Source organism: Euprymna scolopes, chromosome 43, assembly GCF_053919585.1.
Source record: "Euprymna scolopes isolate OS-2025 chromosome 43, ASM5391958v1, whole genome shotgun sequence".
In the NCBI taxonomy this organism is placed as follows: domain Eukaryota; kingdom Metazoa; phylum Mollusca; class Cephalopoda; order Sepiida; family Sepiolidae; genus Euprymna; species Euprymna scolopes.
In genome coordinates, this window is record NC_136524.1 from 57,033,025 (window position 1) to 57,056,442 (window position 23,418).

The 23,418-nt window shown below is 31.4% G+C and overlaps 1 protein-coding gene across 2 annotated transcripts in view; it reads right to left on the bottom strand.

Moving 5' to 3' along the window:
• LOC145268353 (forkhead box protein A2-A-like) overlaps positions 1-23,418 on the bottom strand; it is a 138,516-nt gene that overhangs the window by 82,076 nt on the left and 33,022 nt on the right. Inside the window, exon 1 of one of the 2 annotated variants that reach the window (XM_080123874.1) lies at positions 3,454-5,772. The exons of the other annotated variant lie outside the window; for it this stretch is intronic. Coding sequence (XP_079980000.1) covers positions 3,454-4,778 — 1,325 coding nt within the window. The 5' untranslated portion in view covers positions 4,779-5,772. Of the gene's footprint in view, positions 1-3,453; positions 5,773-23,418 lie in introns of those variants that run through there. 2 annotated transcript variants of the gene reach the window in all.

Consider the following 23,418-nt stretch of genomic DNA (forward strand, 5'->3'; position numbering starts at 1 on the left):
ACATCAATATCTATACATATAATATATATATACATATACATATATATACATATGCTATATAGGTATATATATATGCATATATATATACATATATATCATAGTAAGTTATGAAAATATATATAGCAAATAAATGGAAAATATATATGGTATATTTTCAGAATTTACTACCTGGGTCTACGTATGTATTTAGCACTGTTGAAGTGAATACTGAAATTTTATATATAAAATATATCTTTGCATATTAATTCATGTGATTACATCTAGTGGTCTTATCTAAATTCCCGATTCTGAATTCTTAATATTTTTAGATATATAGTGGTTAATGCGATGATTACTGTAAATTGTGCCCACATTTTTATAAACTCAGAAATGTACATGATAAATTTTAGTTGAACCGGTAGTTCAAAATCAATAAATATTTATCAGTTCCTCATCAATACGAGCCGTTGAACATTAAGGCCCCCATCCCCCCCAAAAAAATCAAGCAAAGGAAAACCCCCAAAACAATAAAACGAATTGTTTCAAGCATCGGAAATCAATCATTTTTCGATACTGATTTCGATGTCTCAAAAAGTTCCGATTTTTCCGACTACACGTTCTGACTAATTATTTGAACACTAATATACATTCCATGCTGTAACATTACGTATTGCGAACTAGCGATTGTATACTATAAGCTGGCCACATGGTGCTATTATGACTGATAGAAAATTTTTGGTTCATTCTTTTTTTCACCCAAAGTAAGTAATGTAAAATAGATATGGATCCTAGCGAATACAGACGCGCCATAGAACAGAAATACACAAGACGAATAATCCATGGCTGCTCAGAATCAAAGCAAACGCTTCAAAATGGTCTTGCAGCAAGATGGAAGAACTTTGATAATTTATTACGACTTTAACGTGCATCGCCATTATTTGTTTGATGATTATTATCGACGAATTATGTATCCTATGGTTTGATAGTTTGTTTCGTATTTTGCATTAACCTCGCTTATCTTGTTACGATATTACGCGCAATGATGTGTTAATTTATGTAATAAAGAAAAGGTTAATTGTTGCTAAAATTTAGTATGAAAACAAGACAAAAAAACATCCAAAAGTTACACAAGTATATATATATATATATATATATATATATATATAATTGTTATATATATATATTAAATCATTATAAAATAGTTATTATAAAATATTTATCAAAGAAAAAATATTAATACACAAATTTTATTTCTCTCTCCCTCTCTCTCTCTCTCTCCTTCTCTCTCTCTCTATCCCACTGTATACATATATGTACGCATGTATATATAAATATATTCATATCTATCTATCTATATATATATATCATTAGATATATATAATTATATATATAATTATATATATAATATATATAATTTAGTGTTGCTGTTATAAAGAATATGAAAGCATATGAACGTATTTTGAGATTATCTGTACGGAATCAACACCTATTTGTAAACCATTTTAAGGTTTTTTTTCTTATTTATTCTTTGTTGACATATGTAGTTGTGTATATACTGCAAGACGGACGGTGACAGTTATATATATATATATATATATATATATATGTATATATATATTTATATATATATGTATATGTATATGTGTTAGTTTATCTGTGTATGTATGTACATATATATATATATATATATATATATATATATATATATATATGCACATGTATGTATATACAATATGATAATAATATTTATTACAGAAAAATGAACAAACCAGAATGTCATATGCATCGCATCAATATACCATTGTTAATAAATAAATATTTATTTAAAAATGTATTTGTTTATTTCTTTATAGCGTATGGAAACTTACATATATCAATACACATGAATTATAATGCTTATTATCGTAATGTTTACGATGGTTTAGATGAGGATGTGTTCATAGAAATAAATAAAAAAATTGCGATTAATAAAATTTTTTAATGTTTCTCATTTAATTTTTTGACGTTTTTTTTTTGTTGTTTTTAATTGTGGATTATTTAAACTTTATGATAAGCCATATGATACGACATATGTAATTTTGATTACATTTTATTTATCAGTAGATGATGAAACAATAGTTAACGCAACCAATACATTGTATTTGATGAGATGGGCACAAGTTGCTATCATTGATGCTATTTGTAATTATTATATCTTCATTTTCCGAATCAATTCAAATACAAAACTATTATAAGGCAACTAATATGTTTATTTTTTCATTATTTTTCATGTATGTATGTATTTATCTATGTATGTATGTATGTATCTGTCTATCTATGTATTTATTCATCTATCTTCATATATATGTACATATATATATGTACATATATATATGTACATATATATATATATATATATATATATATATATATATATATATATATATATATATATATTACATCCATATACATATCTGGAGTAAATAGGAAATTTTGAAAAAATGTTTAGTAAAATACAGTGTTGAAACTTAAATGACGAAAAATATATATTTTTTAAATATTTTAATTTCATGTTGAGACTTATGAAAAAGTTATAACAATATAGAAAATGTGGATAATGTGATATCGTTGGGAATATACGCAATTAGACATCATGTAATCCTTATTATCATCAGACCAACAACAACAATAATGATAATAATAATAACAATAATAATAATAATAATAATAACAAAAATAACAATAATAATAATAATAATAATAAGTTTAGAAGAAATAGAAAATATGTGATGAAAAGAGATAATTATAATATGATACTGATAATACATTTAAATATATATATATATGTATATGTATATATATACACTCATCTCTTTATATATAGTAATATTAATTAATAGGCAGATTTACTATGAATTCTTGCAATGTTAACATAACTATTACTATTATTAACAATAAAATAATAAAAATATCATGTGTTTAGAAAAATAAATAATTATATAAAGAATATAGTATTAATTATAAATATATATTCATGCATATATACAATGTGTAGTAACTGTTAATTCTTGTGAAGTAGAAATTAGTGACCTGCTTTTTGATAATAATAATAATAATAATAATAATAATAATAATAATAACAATAATCATATTAGTAATAATGACAATAACATTCTAACAATAATAACGATAATTATATTATTAATGATAATAAAAATAATAGTTATAATAATAATAACAATTATAATACGGGTATTATCAATATTATATGTATGTAATTATCAAAATCATATATATATATATATATATATATATATATATATTCATGTAATATGCATATTGAGATATGAAAACAGGTGTGTATACGAGTATATATATATGCATATACATATATATATACATATATATATATATATATATATATATATATAATGCAATAAAAACATTTGCTTAACACATAAGAACAAAAATAATAATAAAAAATATGACCCCTACAAATTTGAAGTTGAATGTGGTGTGTATGTTTTGTAATAGCTTGCGTCAGCCACTGACATGGGTGGGGACGATTCTTTCGGCAGGGCTAGAGGTGACAGCTGACTGTAGGCTCCGTAACCACCTTGCATGGGGTCATACATTTTCATATCGAGTTTGTTTTCAGACATAAGGTTGTTGATGGAGAACGGATGATTGAACGAGTGAGGGTTAGTTAGATGGCCCGCGCTGAGCAGGGTCTGCGTAACATCGTGGGGTATTTGACGAACCGGATGCATTTCGTTCTGTTGCTGTTGTTGATGCTGTTGTTGTTGCTGTTGTTGTTGTTGCTGTTGTTGTTGTTGTTGTTGCTGCTGTTGTTGTTGCTGCTGTTGTTGTTGATGTTGTGCAACCGCCCCCATGTTTACTGAGGCAGGTGAGATCTCACTCTTCGGCTGGACATGGTGTTCAAGTTGATGGTCAGGAGAATCGGACACCGGACTATCGTTTATCGAGTGTGATGGCGATCCGTGTTGGCTACCTGATACATTGGCCGAAGCCCGCGCGGCCATTCGCATCGCTTCCTTCTTTGGACACTTAAACCTTTTCTGCCGTCGCAGGTAGCATCCATTTTCGAACATATTACCCGAATCCGGGTGCAATGTCCAATAGCTACCTTTGCCAGGCCTGTCCGGAGTGCGGGGTACTTTTACAAAGCAGTCGTTGAAAGACAAGCTATGACGGATCGAGTTTTGCCATCGTTGCTGATTTTGTCTATAGAACGGGAACAAATCCATGATGAATTGATAAATTTCGCTTAGAGTGCACATCTTGTTGTGTGATTGTTGTATGGCCATAGTGATGAGGGATATGTACGAGTAAGGGGGTTTCGCATGCGTGTAACTTCGTCGGTAAGTTTTTTCTCGGGCTCTCATCGCCTGTGCCCTGTTGATGTTGTTTATGTCAACACCTCGCATCTGCATGGAACTGTTTATTCCGTTGATGGGTGCCATCGAACCCATGCTGGTCATCCCATTCATTGAACTAACCCCCATTGTATTCATCGAATTCATGTTCCCCATCGATGAATGCATTCCCATTCCGGTCATACCCATGCTGGTCAGTGAAGGGTTCATAGTACTGATATTGGACATGCCACCCATGGGCTGGTGTGGATAGTTCATATTGGTCATGTTCATAGATCCAACGTTCCCCATTGAATTCATGCTTGGCATTGTAGTCATGGTATAATTGTTTGTACTCACAGCATCGTACGGTGCCTTGGATGACAACATATTTGGTTGATAATAAAAGTCAGTTTTAGTTTCTGCTTGCTCGCAATTCGTCATTCACTTAACGCGCAAAACACACACAAAACTTATCAAGACAGCAGCAACATGTAAGCCAAGTCGCTTAAGTGCATCAGTAAAAATAACACCATCAGGTTTGACCCTTGGTAAATATACCTAGAGTAACAGTGGAATTGGGCCCGCCCTCAAATCGGACAGCACAAGACAAAATTTAAAAAGTCGAGCGCTGATTAGCAAGTGAGGTCTGAAAGGGGCGGCGACACAGACGTGATTGACGTGGTCAGTACAGAAACGATCGTCTCCAACCCCTCCCCGCCATCTGCCCTTTTCCTTCCCACTCTTTCTTTCTCTAACAATTTCAATATACGACCGCTGCTGCTGATGTTTTAATGCAGGAGGTGTTGGTGATAGTGTTGCTGCTTTCTCTTTGTAACACCTCCTCCCGTTACCCCCTGACACTATTCATTCTTCCCCTCCCTGTATCATACCCCGCCAGTCGATAGCATTTTCACTTGCCATTCAACAGGACGAACAAGTTAATAGCTTTCGCCCAATTTTCATTTTTTTTTCTCTCTTTACTTTTAGATTTTAATTCGACAATTTTTATACTTTTTCCTTTTTTTATTATCACGACTTGCTCTGTCTTTCTCTCTTACCTACCTACTTATCTATCTATCTATCTATCTATCTATCTATCTATCTGTCTGTCTGTCTGTCTGTCTGTCTGTCTGTCTGGGTGTCTGTCTCTCTATCTATCTATTAATTCATCTAGCTAGATTTTCCTTTTCTTTTTCTATATATAGATACATACACTATATAATACTTATCGTCTGCCTGTCTGTAAGCTTGTCTGTCTACCTGTCTGTCCTTTAGCCAGTTTTTTTTCTATCTGCTTATCGATCTAACTAGCTAGCCAGTGAGCTATGTAGTTATGTAAATTGTTAATCTAACAATTTAATTCAGTATTTATCGCTCAATCCGCATATATTTATCTAATTATCTTCCTTTCTCTATCCAATCTCTCTCATCGCACCCACACACATATCTATCTATCTATCTACCTATCTATCTATCTATCTATCTATCTATCTATCTACACACACACACACACACATTATATATATATATATATATATATATATATATATATATATATATATATATCACTGTTTGTACTCTCTCCTTATTCACACTTTCTCTTCATATATATATATATATATATATATATATATATATGTATATATATATATATATATGTATATATATATATATATATATATATATATATATATATATATATATATATATATATATATATATATATATATATATATAAGGCTTAAACGTTGCCTTTATTGCCAGCAGACTCATATCCATAGAATGGTCATCCCGTACGGAGACTTCAAAAGATGTTACCTGTTTTGTACTCGTATATTTGCTCAAACTCTAACGGACACTCAGAACGTTTATATCTGGATGATTGAGTTGCGTATTCATCTCCAACTGCTGCGATGAAACCAAATTAAAAACAAGGGAACCGAATGCCGATTTTACAAACTATATGGAGTTTTCCTATTTACAGGGAAGACTAAATCAATTCAAATTCAATATCCAAGCACAAGTATAAAATCCAAATTATTAACAGGACATACAATCTATTATCCTTTTTTTTTTTTTTAATTTTGTCTTTGTCGTTTTAATATTATCATGCGTCCCATATTTAGTCAACCTCGTTTGCAATTTATTTGTATTTATTAATCTAGTATACGTATCTAAGCGGTGTTACCTGGGATGAGGTATATTCCCGCTTTAAAAGCAAAGTAATTCAAATAAGAGTAATGTGTACATAAATACATATATTTTTACATATACGTACATCTATCTATATATACATCTATATATATATATGCACATATATACATGGATACATACATGTATGTATATATATATATATATATATATATATATATATATATATATATATGTGTATATATATGCAATTAGATTATCAACGAGTATATCTATAAGAAAATATCAACAAGATTATTTTATATTATATTATTCATACTTTTGATAATTTTTTGTAGTGTTCTTTTTTAAAATGTCGCTCCATTATACGTTTTATTTTATATCTTCTTTCATTTTTTTTTTATTAATTCTTATTGCCACTCTAAATGGTATCAAGCCAGTTTCTATATATATATTTACATTTTGTATAATTCTGATCCATTTCTTCTGAATAAAAGCATTTTGCCTGAAAAATGCTATGGCCTAAAATGTTGCTGTTTTTCTCCTTTCTCTACGTTTCCTCATTATTCTGAAGGTGTAATGAAGTTAAATGACAATTTAATTATTCAACATTTACTTAGTCTATATCTATGTATATATATATATATATATATATATATATATATATTTAAATATGTATGAATAAAGTTCAATACGAAAAATATATGAATGTTTATATCATTTCTGTATTTATTTCTCGTGTGTTGATGTGTAGGAATACAAAAAGTTTTTTAAAAAATAAAAACAAGTATGTTTCCTTCAAAAGCATATAATTTTCGACCGATTCTTTGATCTTTCTGGGTCTGAATCCATATATAAGTATATATAAATATATAATTGTCATATATATTTTATAACAACGTATATATATATATATATATATATATATCGAGAGAGAGAGAGAGAGAGAGAGAGAGAGGGAGAGAGAGAGTGATGAGTATATTCAGATAGAAAATAAGTTCAGATAATTAAAATTAACGCATTGTATTTTTCTAATTAAAGCATGGGAAACAAAAATGCGTATATAATTTTCAATAATAATAATAACATTAATAATAATAATAATAATAATAATAATAATAACAATAAAAATATTAATAATAATAATAAACTTTAATAATAATAATAATAATAATAATAAAATTTAATAACAATACTACTACTACTACTACTACTACTACTGATAATAATAATAATAATAATAATAATAAACTTTAATAATAATAATAATAACAGCAATAATAATAATATTAATAATAATAATAATAATAATGGCAATATCAATAATAAACATTATACCAATAACAATAATAATAATGATAGTAATAATAACAACAGTAATAATAATGTTATATTTATTTTATAAAGTAAATAAAATAGTGAGATAAATTAAGTGTGTATGTATATATTAAATATTATTTTTAATCATTCGCATTAGAATTTTTTTATTATTTTCACATGTGATATCAATAAATGTCCATGCATACAAGGTACGTTAACGCGAGAAAATTACATATGCTTTACTTGACAGTGAATCGATGCTTCCGTTCAATCTCGAAAGACAATGGATACCCTCGGCTAGTGTAACTGTGAGATAAGGGTTGCGCAGTCCCAATCACACTATCCCGAATCAGCACTGCTTGAGTTCAGTAGTTATAAGTCCAGGGCGCCTAGAAACAATAGCGAGAGAAGCGGAGTCAGTAAATAATTAATCCATTATATATAATATTATATCTGTACACACACACACACACACACACACACACACACACACACACACACACACACACACACACACACACACACACACACACACACACACACACACACACACACACACACACACACACACACACACACACATATATATATATATATATATATATATATATATGATGTGAAAAGGAAGCGGAGGACCGGAGGCTCGACGTTTCGGCCGAATTATGCGGGCTTTACAAAATCCTTTTCTCTGTTTTAACATTTCTGTCCACTTATCTAAAATAATATTGCACGAAAATAATGTAGACACTGGCTAATACGCTAGACACTGGCTAATAAATTTATATTTGTTCATTTTTTTTTGTATATTTGTATAATAGTTTTATATATATATATATATATATATATATATATATATATATATATATATATATATATATATATATATATATATATATTACACGCACATGATAAAATCGTCAATGCTGGTTCATCCCTATCTTATATAAACTAATCTCACATTAACTTTAAAAATATCTCAGTGAACATATGTATGTAGTATATAAATATATAGATTAAATTTTTATTAATATGTTCTATCGGATAATCCGCAATAATCTCCTCGATAATGATTTTTCATTTACTGTTACATTTGAATTGATCAAGTTCATTATTCTTTTGTCAATCATTTTCCAGAAAACATTGTTTTCTATTAGGTCAGTGCAAAAATAATGTCGTTTTTGACATTCAATGGAACGTCAAAAAAACGACATTATTTTTCACCAAACTTATATTTAACGAATAAATTTTATTGGAAGGTTTCAGTTGAATAACCACTCGTCCAAAACGGTTAAACTGAAGGATTCTCACGTATATTTTAAGAATATTTCTTTATGATATTTTAGAAGTTATGAAAGAAGTGCTTTCTACTTATATATATATATATATATATATATATATATATATATATATATATATATATATATATATATATATAGCGCGAGGAGACTAATAACAAAAAGTGCGTCCAAAACTTTTAAATAACATTATACCAAAAATTTCAATAACATTTCTCTCTAAAGTTAAAGCATCCCGAGCTATATGTTATTTCTGAGTTTAGTTCTGTGTGTTCATTTAGTCTACTTCCTTCATACAACTTGTTTATATAAATAACTCAATCCTCCACTTTATAATAAATCTATTACTAAACTTAATAAAATTATTCATTAGATTTAGTTTGTGAAAGCTTTCTTGTAAAGATATATATATAACAGCCATACACACAGATCTATTTAGAAATATTATTGGCTACATATATGCATATATGTTTTCAGTGCAATTGCTTTAGAGAAGCAGGGTCTTCAAACCAGATTTCTCCTCATCTAAAGAGATTGAAGCGGAAACATATGTAGCAATAATATTTGTATATAAAAAATTACTATAATTAAGCTCTGTTTATCATTGAGCACTTTTTGATAAACACTGAAGTTTTATGAGACTTACACTAGACTTACACCTAGGAAACAACCACAACACAATCATTACATATATGTGTGTAATGTGTACATATATATATATATATATATATATATATGTGTGTGTGTGTGTGTGTGTGTGTGTGTGTGTGTGTGTATGTATATATAATATATATATATATGTATATATAGAGAGATAGATAGATAGATAGATAGATAGATGTTGAGCCTGGCTAGTACCATATGGGTGACCATTTGGAAATTCTAGGTGCTATGTATGCTTTCCGCTTACATCGACATTATTTCTAGTCGTCCTTAATCTCCACTTGTAACTGGTATTTAACAATATCGGCTCAGGAGAAGAGTGATTGCACAGCCCTTGCCATAAAAAATTTGACGTGCAAGCACCCTTACAGTGGGTATCCCTTGTCTGCCAAGACTGAAGGAAGCCATTGTATATATATATATATATATATATATATATATATATATATATATATATATATATATATAGTAAGTTGTAAAATATATATGACGATTAAGCTACACAGAATATTCCGCGTTTCATCCACGCTAGAATTCTTCAGGCTTATGCGAAAATTGTGTGATCTCTCGCGTTTTTATATATGCATCTTCTATTGAGGTTTTACTTAGCTAATCAGCTTTCTAGTAGTCACCGCACCCTTCCCACTCAGCCAATGAGCAGGCACATAATGGACAAAGGCCCAGTTGACCTCCCGTTGGCCCGTCCCTTTGCTCTATTTCGCGTAGATATCTAGTGCCTTGGCCTGTTTTTAATCTAGGTTACTTTTTTTTATTTAAAAATTTTTTTTATGCTATATATATACATATGTATATATATATATATATATATATATATATATATATATATATATATATTCACACAGGCAGTGTGATTGACTATATGGTTAAGTGTAGGTTTTACTCATTTAGAACTGCTTTAAAGCTTTACCGCTCATTCATTCTGCAACTAAATTTCAAACAATTTTTACAGTTCATAGATCACTTTCTTACTGATCTTTTGAAATAAAAAAACTATCCAACTTCAGTAAAACAAAAAGATGATAAAATTACTGGTGTTCAAAAGTCCTCGTAATTAGTAAGGGACGTGAGAAACGGTTTCTTTGATTGGCCGTTGGTTACTATAGCAACTTTTTCAACATTGACGTTTTAGAGAGGATTCCTTTAAATTGGCCGTTGGTTACCATGGCAACTTTTTGTCGTCAACATCTTCATAAATCATAGTGGGAATGTCGCTCGCATGCATTCTTATTGGGTTATATAAAGAGATGTTACAACAGCCATGCTCTTGCTGTGCTAGGGCTGATAATATATCGCTTACGACGTAGCCCGTTAATTTTGTTTTTTTTTTCTCTTTTTTGTCCCTTCTTTCTGTTTATCTATTTAATTACGTTTTGTACTTGATTTTTTTATTTAATCAATTTAAAAAGTTGGTAATATTTTTTTATGGATTGTTGACAATGCGTATGATATTGAACATAAAAAAGAAAACAAAGTTTCAAAGAAAAGCCTGGAAAATCCTCCGTTGAGTATATAGGTCGGGAAGTGACCTCATGCACACGCATTCTTATTCTTTTCTTTCCTCGATTAGTGATGCGAATTTATTTATATACTTAAATTATTTTTTTTTTCCAATCCAGAGTGTCCTTTTGAGGCGTTGGATTTTCCGCACATTAAAAAAAACGAACATGTGTATAATTTTGTCCTCCTGGGAATCAAGCAAATCGCAATTTGTTTGTGCATACGGCAACATCCTCCGCTTCCTAATAAATATACTAATAAATTAACTCCAATTCTTTGGTAGATCTTGAAGTCATTTTTGACAATATATTACTAATGCGAGTAGTAAACCATACGGATTCCAACCACTTTCTATCATTGAGTTGCTTCGTATTAGTTTAATCAATTTAGATATAATAAAGATAAAATTAAAACTAATGATATAGAAAAACATGATGTTAATCTTTCTATATTAATGTGCCTCTCCTTATCAAAGGCCAAAAAGCACTCGAGGATAAGGGTTAGTGGAATTTTTCAGTTGGATTGATTTTCAATTGGATTGATGGAATTACTATAGGAAGTATTTAGAAATATGATTAATTAAAAAAACAGCTCGACGGATATTTGTTGACATTATACAATTCAAAAAACGATTCAACGAATATTTGTTGAGATTAAACATGGAAAACGACAATGTTGTAGTCTGTAAGGAAACGCTCCCGCAGTATTGTGCTCGAAAGGTGGAAATTTCTTGAAAAGAAGCTCTGCTCATGGAAGTTCCGTTTGGTTTTAAATTCAGACAGAGCGAAAACGTAGGTCTTTACAGTGTTGCTAGAAAGATAAGTTATTGCTGAGAAGGTTATAACAGTTGAAGAATAGGTCGAACATTTTTTTATACAAATGGTTCACTATATATCATGTCCGAAAAGCAACTCGAGGACGAGGGTGAGCGAGATTTTTCAGTTACATGATGTAGGAGTACGATGAATGGATTGAGAGATACGATTTATTCACAAGACGAATCGTTGGATATTTGTTAATATTGGACTTGAAAACGACCATGTAGTATGTGGGGAAACATGCCGACGATAACTTTTGATTTATATATTTTATATTTTATACAATTTCAAAAATACAACATCGAGAATCGAGCGCACAGCCATCTAGCGTGACGTCGCCATTTATTCTCACTGAGCTATGGGATCGGCGCTCGTATATGATATCCCCAAATTCATATCTCATATCGGAGACCACATTTGCATTAGGTATATAAGCAGCAGGTGGCATCATTAAGCGACAGAACTCAATCAACTATTAGAGTAGAAAGCTTTCTGGCATTTAAGAACCGCAACAGTGAAGGGGTGAAATTTTGTTTCCAAACGGGTTTGTCGCGGATATGTACGTCGAGGGGGTTCAAGTGCAACGAGCTCATAAGAGAACATTCCACTGAAATTCTGTAAAATAGGCACAGAGATTCAACACTGCTGCGATGGGACAGTGGCTGGAGCTTAGTTTACAAAGTAGGACCTATTAGATTGAAAACGTTTTTATACCCTATCTGAAGGATAAATAGTGGTAAATGCACCAGGCAACAATATCTCATACATGTTGGCCGCGTAGATGACACTCAAGTGTGAGTAGTCTCCTAACTCGATAGAGGGAAACCATCTTCTTTGCAGCAGTCTCCTCAATGTATTTGTTCCAGTTCATATTGCCCGTGAATGTTAGACCGAAGAGTTTGAAGGAAGAATTCATCAGGTCGGATGTTTTTTCTCATGGATATCGGTGGTTGGAGAGGCGTCTTGTAATTGTTAAAGGAAAGCAGCTTAGTCTTACTAGCATTAAATGTTACCATCCATTTGCGGCTCCATTCCACTATGGTCAGGAAGTCATTTTCTAACGATTCTGCTATTGTCTTAGATTTGTGTACATCTGTTCTTCCCGCATGCATATTATAGAGCGCTGTATCATCAGCAAATATACCCGTTTCGGACATAATATTATTAGGGAGGTCGGTTATGAATATCAGGAATAACAGTGGTCCAAGGCGCGATCCCTGCGTCCCTCCCGCATTAATGTAATGCTGCTTGGATATACGTCGGCCAATGGCAATTTGAATGGTTTTATTGTCTAAAAAGGATCTAATTATATTTAGTATAGGTCCAGTTATATCGTACGTATAATATTACTTTTATTTGATTGCACATTTTAAACTTATACAAAAATGGAATGATTTTTAACTAATACTGTAACTTTACACACGTTTAGACAGTATTAACATGTAGATAATCGGGACACAACACGTTGTAAACTCTGTCGCAAGAAACATTAGAAAGGAAGAGGAAAGAAATTCAATTCACTATTTTATGCTTTAATAAAATACCTTTATTAACTTTCCCCGGCCACGCGTGACTATATACCTCGGTTGTGACCATCGCCCACGTGTCTCTAGCGTGATGATCCGCTTCCGCACACGTTCTCCTTTATATAGTCTTTTTTTTCCATGCCGTGATGTTATATCCCACACGGCTCGGTCATTTGCATACAGTTGCCATATGCGCGTGCCTACCATGTTAAAATAAAAATTCTATCTCATTCTTCCATATGAAATATCTTTGCTTATTGTTATAGTAATATGGGTAGTTTAAAATAGCTCATATCATCAATTGTCTGAGCGGTTGATGCAAAATGTGGCACTATATTGCTAATAATATAGGACAGCAATGGAAAATAAAAAATCAACTAGTCAGAATTAACTTAACTTTTCTCATACGCTATATTTTATTTCAATATTCAATGAGTGGTAAATAATTGTGAGATAGATAAATATATAGATATAGTTGGATAGATAGATACATAGATAGATAGATAGATAGATAGATAGATAGATTGATAGATAGATAGATAGATAGATGGATGGATAGATAGATAGATAGATTTCATTATTTATCATTCCAAAACAAGACTATTTAATTTACACTCATACGTATTTATTGATTTTTCTGAAGTGCGTATTACACGTGCTTCGTAGAATAGCAGAAGACCATTTACAACCCCTCGGACGCAAATTTATATTCCAATACACACACACACACACACACACACACACACACACATATATATATATATATATATAAAATAAATATCCACTTATCTAGTGTCTCCTTTTCAGATTAAATGTTTTTAATATATAGATAGATAGATAGATAGATAGATGGATAGATAGAGATAGAGAGATGTCACCCATTTATTAGCGTCAGCGCCAACATATATAAGAAATATCTTCTTAAAAGTTAATATCTGTAATCAGATGACAGATATGAATTGATTAGATTTTTTAGTGACCGAAACATTACTAAGGTTGTATAATGATATAATAAAGTTTATATATATATATATATATATATATATATATATATATATATATATATATATATATATATATATATAAATGATGAGAATAATGGAAATAGTATTCCGACAAAATAGGGAAATAAAAAGAAAAAGAAACAAACCGAGTTACGTGTTCATCAACGTTTCGTCCTTATTTCGATTTAGATGAAACGTTGACGAACACATAACACGGTTTTTTCCTTTTTATTTTTATTTCTCTTTCTCTCTCTTTTCTCTCTCTCTCTCTCTCGCTATCTCTCTCTCTCTATATATATATATATATACCCACACACAGACACACACAGACACACAGACAGACACATACACACACAAACACACAGACAGACAGACACACACACACATATATATATATATATATTTATATTAAATTGTGATTCAATGAATTTAAAAAAAAACTCATTTAAATTAAATGAAGTGGTTGAGTTTCATATCAAAGAATTTTTATTATTCTAAGCAAGACAAAGAATGCTTTAGAAAATTAATCTCCATAACCTATAGGGTTTCGATGTCTACCATCTCATCAGAGGAGAGAAAATATTAGCAAATACTTATAAAGGTATGCACCCTATTTGCTAAAGTCAATAAGACACGGAAAGTCAAAGTCAAAATAATAAATTTATCAGAAGTCCTGTAGCAGGAAGATTTGCAGAAAAAGGATATGAATGTTTTTTTAGATCCAGCTTGCTTGGTAAAATCCATGTTATGCGTTCTTTACATCCGTTTGGTAATGAGGTCCAAGTTATATATATATATATATACGAAGCCCATTCAGTTGAGATGTGACAGACACAGACAGACGCGATTTTTATATAATTATAGCGTTTTAGTGCCCTGTGCTTCATAAGTAAGTTGCTGGAATCTGTGTTAAATAGATAGCAAGATAACCTCTTTAGTGAAATGCAATACGGTTCCCGTTCTGCTACATCTACTGCAGATATGCTAACAGTTATATTTTATAAGATTAACGAGACTCTGTAGGGGATTTCCTTTCAAGGGCAATTACCCTTGACATATCAAAGGCTTTTGATAGGGTATGGCATAAAGGCCTACTCAACAAAATCCTCAGCAACTGTATAGCTGGAAATGTCTTTTCAATTTTTAAAGCATTTCTCTCCGATAGATTCATAAGGGTAGTTGTTGATGGGCAGAAATCAAAAATTCACAGTATTATTGGTGGATTACCTCAGGGATCCATCCCGGGCCCAATACTCTTTCAGATCTACATCAATGATCTTCCAAATCATATCCTTAGATCATACATGGACGTTTATGCTGACGTCACTACCATTTATGGCAACACTTCAAAGACCGTAAACAACCAAGTTCTCTCTGATTCTCTATCCTCTGATCTTGATCACGTGATGTAATGGGGAAAGGTGGTGACCGGTTAATTTTATTGCATTAAAAACTAAGCTTCTATATTTCCATCATCAATGCTTAGATCCTCGTCTGACAACAATGTAAGTTAATGGCTCTCGTCTTGGGGAGGCTCTATGTTTTGACAAGCTTCTGTGTCTGACCTGATCTGAGATGGAACATGTATATCAAATCCGTTGCCAAAGCTGCTGGAAAAAATGGTGGGATGGTTTTACCGCTCCAGTAGATATCTCACTGGTTATGCATTTCTCTATCTGTATAAGAGCCAAGTATGTCCAATGATGGAGTACTGTCGCAACATCTGGATAGAAGCTGCTAGAAGCAGCTTAATCTGTTGACTGAGTCACAATAGACTTCTTAGCCTAGTAGAGGATGCCCTTTTCTCTTCCTTTCAACCTCTTTCGCACAAAAGAGACGCTGCAAGCCTGCCTCTGCTTTATCCTTATCGTCTGAGCTCAAGTCTATGGTCCCTTTTTGCATGACTTTCACAACAAAAAAAAACACTAGTTTAGCTGAAACTACTACCACTAATCCCTCCCCAATTTATTTCTGCCTAAATCTTAACGTAGATTCCATGAACAAAACCTTTTTCTTGGAACTGCACGTCCTTGGAACTGTTCAGTTTTCCTGCTTTCCAACTGACTACAATATGGTTGTCTTCAAGTACAACATAAACAAGTTCTTGATGAGCCGTTCCCCTTAAGTAAGCCAATTTACCAAGTTACCACCACGAACAATTAATACGTATTTTCCCATTGATTACTGTATACTCATTAACCCTTATCCTCGAGTGGTCTCTTGGTCTTGATAAGTGGTGACTACTTTGTAAAAATAAAAAAAACACACACAATCAATGATTTCCCTTACTCTTTATTTGTGCCCAAACCTAAACGTAGACTTCATGAACAAAGTTTCTTTTTTTAGAACTGCACGCCTTTGGAACTGTTCCGTTTTCCTGCTTTCCAGCTGACTATGATATGGTTGTCTTCAAGTCCAACGTAAACAAGTTCTTGATGAGCAATATTCTTAAGTAATCTAATTTACCAAATTTCCACCACTGACGATTACTACGACATTTTTCCATTGACTACTACACACTCATAAACCTTATCCTCCAGTGGCCTCTGGGCCTTGATAAGTGGTGACTCCTTTGTAAAAAAAAATAATCTGTTTGGATGGACATCTTATTATACATATCCATATGAAATTTTGGATTATTTTCAATGGCTTATATAATAAATACCCGCTTTTCTAGCACATAGGTAATCGTAAATAGCAAGCGTCCTCGTTTATGTAGGTTAAAATAAATAAGAATGGAAGGAGATATGTAAAACGTTTGGGCGAATATAGGTGAAACTTAAACGGTGAATGTCGTCTGTTTTTGTCAGGGTGGGGTCACGAATATAAAGGAACGTGGAAAATAAAGGTAAGTACAAAATAAACAAACAGTAAGCAATCTATACACACACACACACACACACATATATATATATAAACATATATACGTATATCGCGTATTACTGTGCGAATATGAATAAGAGCAATTGCTTTCTTTTACATTGCCCATATAAAGTGAAAATGTGTGCGTGTGTGAGGACACTTCCTAACCTATATACTCAATGGTTTTTGACCTACTAACTTCAATTTTTTTTATATAGGTTATTCAGATATGTGGAAAACTTTTTAATCAGTTTTCATTCGGAAAAAGGCACTGCTACGTGGTTAACATTGAAATCGTACGTGGTGGGAAGGGGGTCATCAGATTTTTATCTCCTTGTCAACTGTTTCACGACTGCGCGTGAATCATTCGCAATTCAGGCTCCTTATGTTAAGGAAAAATAGGTTTGAAAACACCTTCAAAAGAATGTCTCAAGCTGGCCTAATTTATCGCACTTAACTCATTATCTTTAGGCTTGGGTTTCGATCTCAGCTTGGGTATTTTTTTTAATTAACAATTAATGAACTGTTTAGAAAAAAAAAACATTATACTCGCATGCACATGACTCAGTAAATTGTCATAATATATATATATATATATATATATATATATATATATAAAATAGCTGGAATCTCGGGTTGCGCGGTCGTATAATACGCTTCAGCATATTGTAATTTATGCAGATTGCGTATGTATTATTATAGAATCAATGTTCTATTGATTATTATATATTACGATGAATAGTTTGTCCTGTAGACCAATTCGGAAACAAAAATAAATAAATAAATAAATAAATAATGATGATGATGATGATGATGATGATGATGATGATGATGATGATGATGATGCTACTACTACTAATACTAATACTAATACTAATACTAATAATAATATCGTTCATCAAATTCCGTTTCTGCTTTTGGGCTTTTTGTCCCGGAAAAGTCACTACTGTGAATGTTTTGTTTTGAAATACGAAACGAAGAAATGATTTGCGACGATTTCAAATTATACCGCTTCCTTTATCATAAATTGAACTCATTAATAAGATCAGTCTACCGCTCCAGTAAGTATCTTACTGCCGACGCGATCCTCTATCTGTATAGCGCCCTAAAATGGAGTACTGTTGCAACATCTGGGCAGGAGCTGCTCGGCACACTTTATCTTGTCTTGATAGAGTTCACAACCAGCTTAAAAACCTAGGAGGTCATTCCTATCTTTCTTCCCTGCACCCTCTTTCCCACAGAAAAGACGTCGCGAGCCTATCTCTGTTCTATCGCTATTTTCATGGTAAGTGCTCGTCTGAACTCCAAACTATCACAAAAATCCACTCGACTAACTAAAACCACTATATATGATTTTCCCCATTTTCTATCAGTGCCTAAATATTAACGCAGATTCCATGAACAGAGCTTCCTTTCTAGAACCGCTAGCCTTTAGAACACTGTTCCACTGGAATGCTTTCCGGCTTAATACTACATGGTGGCCTTGAATCTAATGTATACAAGTTTCTGTTAAATCGTCCTCATAAATAATCAAATTCTAACGATAACTTCACTACCAACTTACATTCATAAACCCTTATCCTCAAGCGGCCTGCGGGCCTTGATAAGTAGTGACCCCAAGTATATATATATATATATATATATATATATATATATATATATATATATATAAATTTCAAACAAGTAAATTTTTTTTTTACTTTCATAATATTGCGTTGTAATTTAGCTTTCAAGCGCACCTGATGCATATTTTCTTTTATAGAATGAAATACTTTAAGAACAACACTCGTATTTATTACAAATATCGACTCGTACTCTTACAAATACAATTTTATATCCAATAAGTTTTTATATATTTTACTATTTATTCTTATCGCTATTTTCTTTCATTGGTTATGTTAAGAGGTCAGAGACGATAACCTTCTACCCGTCTATACCTTTTCCTTCTACTCATTAAATATATTTTATTAAAAAAGAAAGTTTCTATGCATCGATACTGAACTCGTTTTGATTGACTACGAAATATACATTTAACCAGTCGCTGCGTTTCTTCCGGATGACACAATTTTAGCGTTATGTGATACTGGAAACTATTAAGCTCTTACGCATAAAATAAAACGAAATTAAAATATCACTAGTTTAACGTAATTAGGAATCATTTAAACTGCCCATGTAAAAGTCATGTCTATAGATTATTGGCAGAAGTTCACACAGCAAAAGTTGAATATCTTTACATCTAAATTGTCGATAATTTGCGTTTAGACTTAAGCACAGAGAGTGAATGAAAGTGTTGACTCTTGTAGCTAAGTTGTAGCTTGTGGTTTGTTGCGGGGGGTTAGCAGAGTGTAGACTGGAGCAGTTAACACAAGGATAGACGAAGAATGTTTCATCTGTGAGGAAGAGGTCGTAGAAATGAGAAAATGACATCACCTACTAGATGCGGCTAATAAACACAATTAAGAATATATTTTCTTAAAATATAACTCAATACAGATTAGGCAAGAATAAAATAGACATAAGGTTTACTTTTGGATCCCACGTTTCTCTCGCTTTCCTTTATTTTCTCCTTTTACTTCTCAGGGCGCATGACTAATGCTTTCGACAAATCGAAAACAATTGGTATTTTCTTAGTAGAAACACATTTACCCAACGCTTATATGTTGCTAAATTTGATTACGAATTAATCGCAGCAGGCTTTTTTTAGCTCCTTACATCAGGTAGCTTGATGCCTTGTCTGGTGTTGCTTGAGTCCTTTTAGCGGGCGTACACACATAATATATATATATATATATATATATATATATATGTATGTATATATATATACATATATATATATATATATTACTATCATAGATTGTATTACAAAAGATCCGATAAAATCAAACCCATACCATTGATTCCGAACATAACGCAAGATAAACAAACCGTCAACTATGGGATATATATATATATATATATATATATATATATATATATATATATATATATATATATATATATATATATATATATATATATATATATATATTAAGTTTATTTTACCTGATGTGACCCGATCTGACTGTCTAAGGGACAGCCTCTATCAAACCTCTGCTTTCAATCTTTGGTCTACAAACCTGAGACTTGTCATGAGAGGAATTTGGATTTCTGGATCAAGTTTACTTTGGTTTATAGCCGGTAAAAGTAGCGACTAGCATCTCAAAATAGAACCATGGAACTTGGCAGGTGTAAGCCCACTAAATTTCTCATAGAAGGTATTCAAAATATAGATTTATACATTGAAGTCGTATTTTTTTTTTTTTTTACTATTTCTTATTTATTAGATGATAGCTCAAACAGTAACTAGTAAGACTGCAGCGCTAAATGTTGTGGCTTCGATACTAGTTGAATGGTAACCTAGTTTTTAACCTTTTAAAATCACTACTACGTATTGGGTGCAATAGTATATACCTACATACTCTGTATTAATTAAAATATTATATTTAAGCGTATTTTTCGGCCAGGCCACGCCATGCCGCTTGTTAATATTATACAAAAACTGAGTCAATCAACGTTCGTTTCCCTTAGGCAAATATGATTATATATATACATATACATATATATATATATATATATGTATATATATATGTGTGTGTGTGTATATATATATATGGGCGTGCGTGTTAGTGTGTGTGCGCGTTGTTGTGCGTGTGTATGTTTTAAGATGAAATGCAAGACATCTGAGAAAGTACAATATCCCGAGAACAGTATGGATTAAATCGGATCAATAAAAACGACAGCGTGGATATAACCTTATTATAATGTAACAGCGGTAAATATGCTAAAATGTCCACTCATATATACAAGTGTAATTTATTTGTGGCTAGTTTAATTAAAGATTGTGTAAAACTTAAAAGAAATAGAAACGGCATTGCTAGCTAAATTTTAATCGCTGGCAAGCCCTTTTACTAATCACACACACATACCTACACTAACACACGCACACACACACACATATATATTTTCAGAATGTGAGAGATTGTATACAATAAATTCCACAGCCAAACAACGTCGCAACCCACAAGAGCCATGACAGTCAACGAACCGGAAGTTAAAGATTCGAGTTTCGCCTTCATTTGGGCTCATCAGTTAGAGACATCCGAACTCAGGATTCGAAACCCGAGCTTGCTAGGCAAGCATTTTACCAACTGAGCAAACGCCCCGCACACAAGAATTTGTATTAATCAACACAGATCAAGCAAACTGCGCCGAAATCACTTGATATACTGGGTACTGAGATTTGGGAAAATCTTTGTGATCGGTTTTCGGCCAGAAATTTGGCGTTTAAGGGGTCAAAGTTCAACAATTTGGCCTTTGAGGATTCTACCAAACTCCTCCGACAATTGCGGTCTAAACACTTGAAATTTTAGATATAGTTTCCTTGGACGTGGATCTAATTTAATAACTTGATTTGGGCCCAAAACAATACATGTTAACGGGCCATAATAAGGGTCAACGTTAAAAAATTTGACCGTTTTTTTTTTTTTTAATTTGTTTTGCTCAACATACACCTCCAAACACCCAGTCAATGCCGGGCTGAAATGCTATATATATATATATATATATATATATATATATATATATATATATATATATATATATATATATATATATATATATATATATATATATACATATGTATATATATATATATATATATATATATATATATATATATATATTATGACTAATAAACATTCCAAAGCCAAAGATATATTTTATTTCAGATCAATAGTCGTTTACACGTGTTTCATTGCATGATTTAAATTCACCAAACAACTCTCACGGCACAGATTTATGTTCCTCGCAAAATCAGTTGGATACTTTCTTGTTTGTCTAGAAATGGTAAAAGGAGCCCGATTTATTTACAATGTCCTCAAAGAATTACTCTTACAACTTTTACAACTGTCCTGCTCTTTTTACTAGAATTTATCCATATTTATTCAAGGAAAAAAACTCCAAGAAGTTTTTTTTTCTTACGAACATAAATCTGTCTCTGACAACAATAGTATATTCTTTTCATTGTTTTGACTCTCGAGTATATATCCGACACAGTTAGACATAATCAATCAACCGAGAACCACATCACTCTACATATAAAAACATATAAGATATCAATGGATGAGAATAAAAACAAAGAAAATAATATTCTGTTGTCATAGCCCCACTGATGAGTTGTATGGAGAATTTCCAACATTCAACAAAATACGTATAAGACACACCATATTAACAATAAATATTTACAATAAAAAACTGTGAGTGTGAAATAATTATATCTTTATCTTTGCAATGTTTATTGGTGATATGTAAGCTCTGAAAATGTACATATATCGTTATTGCTTTTAATATAGTGTGGCAATCTGAAAAAAAATCATTGTATGCATAAAAATATATTTTTTCTAGTAACACAAACACACACATACACACATGGGCATATATATATATATATATATATATATATATATATATATATATATATATATATATATACTAGCAAAAGTTCCCGTCGTTGACTGGGTTCAAAAACAGCCTACAGAAAATGGACTCTGATTTATGAAATATGATAGGTTATGAAAAGGAAGAGTTGTAAATTTGGGTTTAATTTGGGGGTATCAAAACCAAAGCAAAATATTATGAAAGTAAAAATAAAATAGATAAACCCCATAATTTATTATACCATATCTGTTCACACTGAAACAGTTATTACAATATTCTGTGGATCTATATTAAAAAACCTTGTTAAACTTTGTGACATATTTCCATTCTATGGAGGTCAAGTGCGAACGAACACCCCATGATTTTATTATACCATATTTCTTCAAACTGAAACATAATTATCAAAGTATACTTATGCAGATATGAAAAGTGTTTATTAAAGTTTGTGC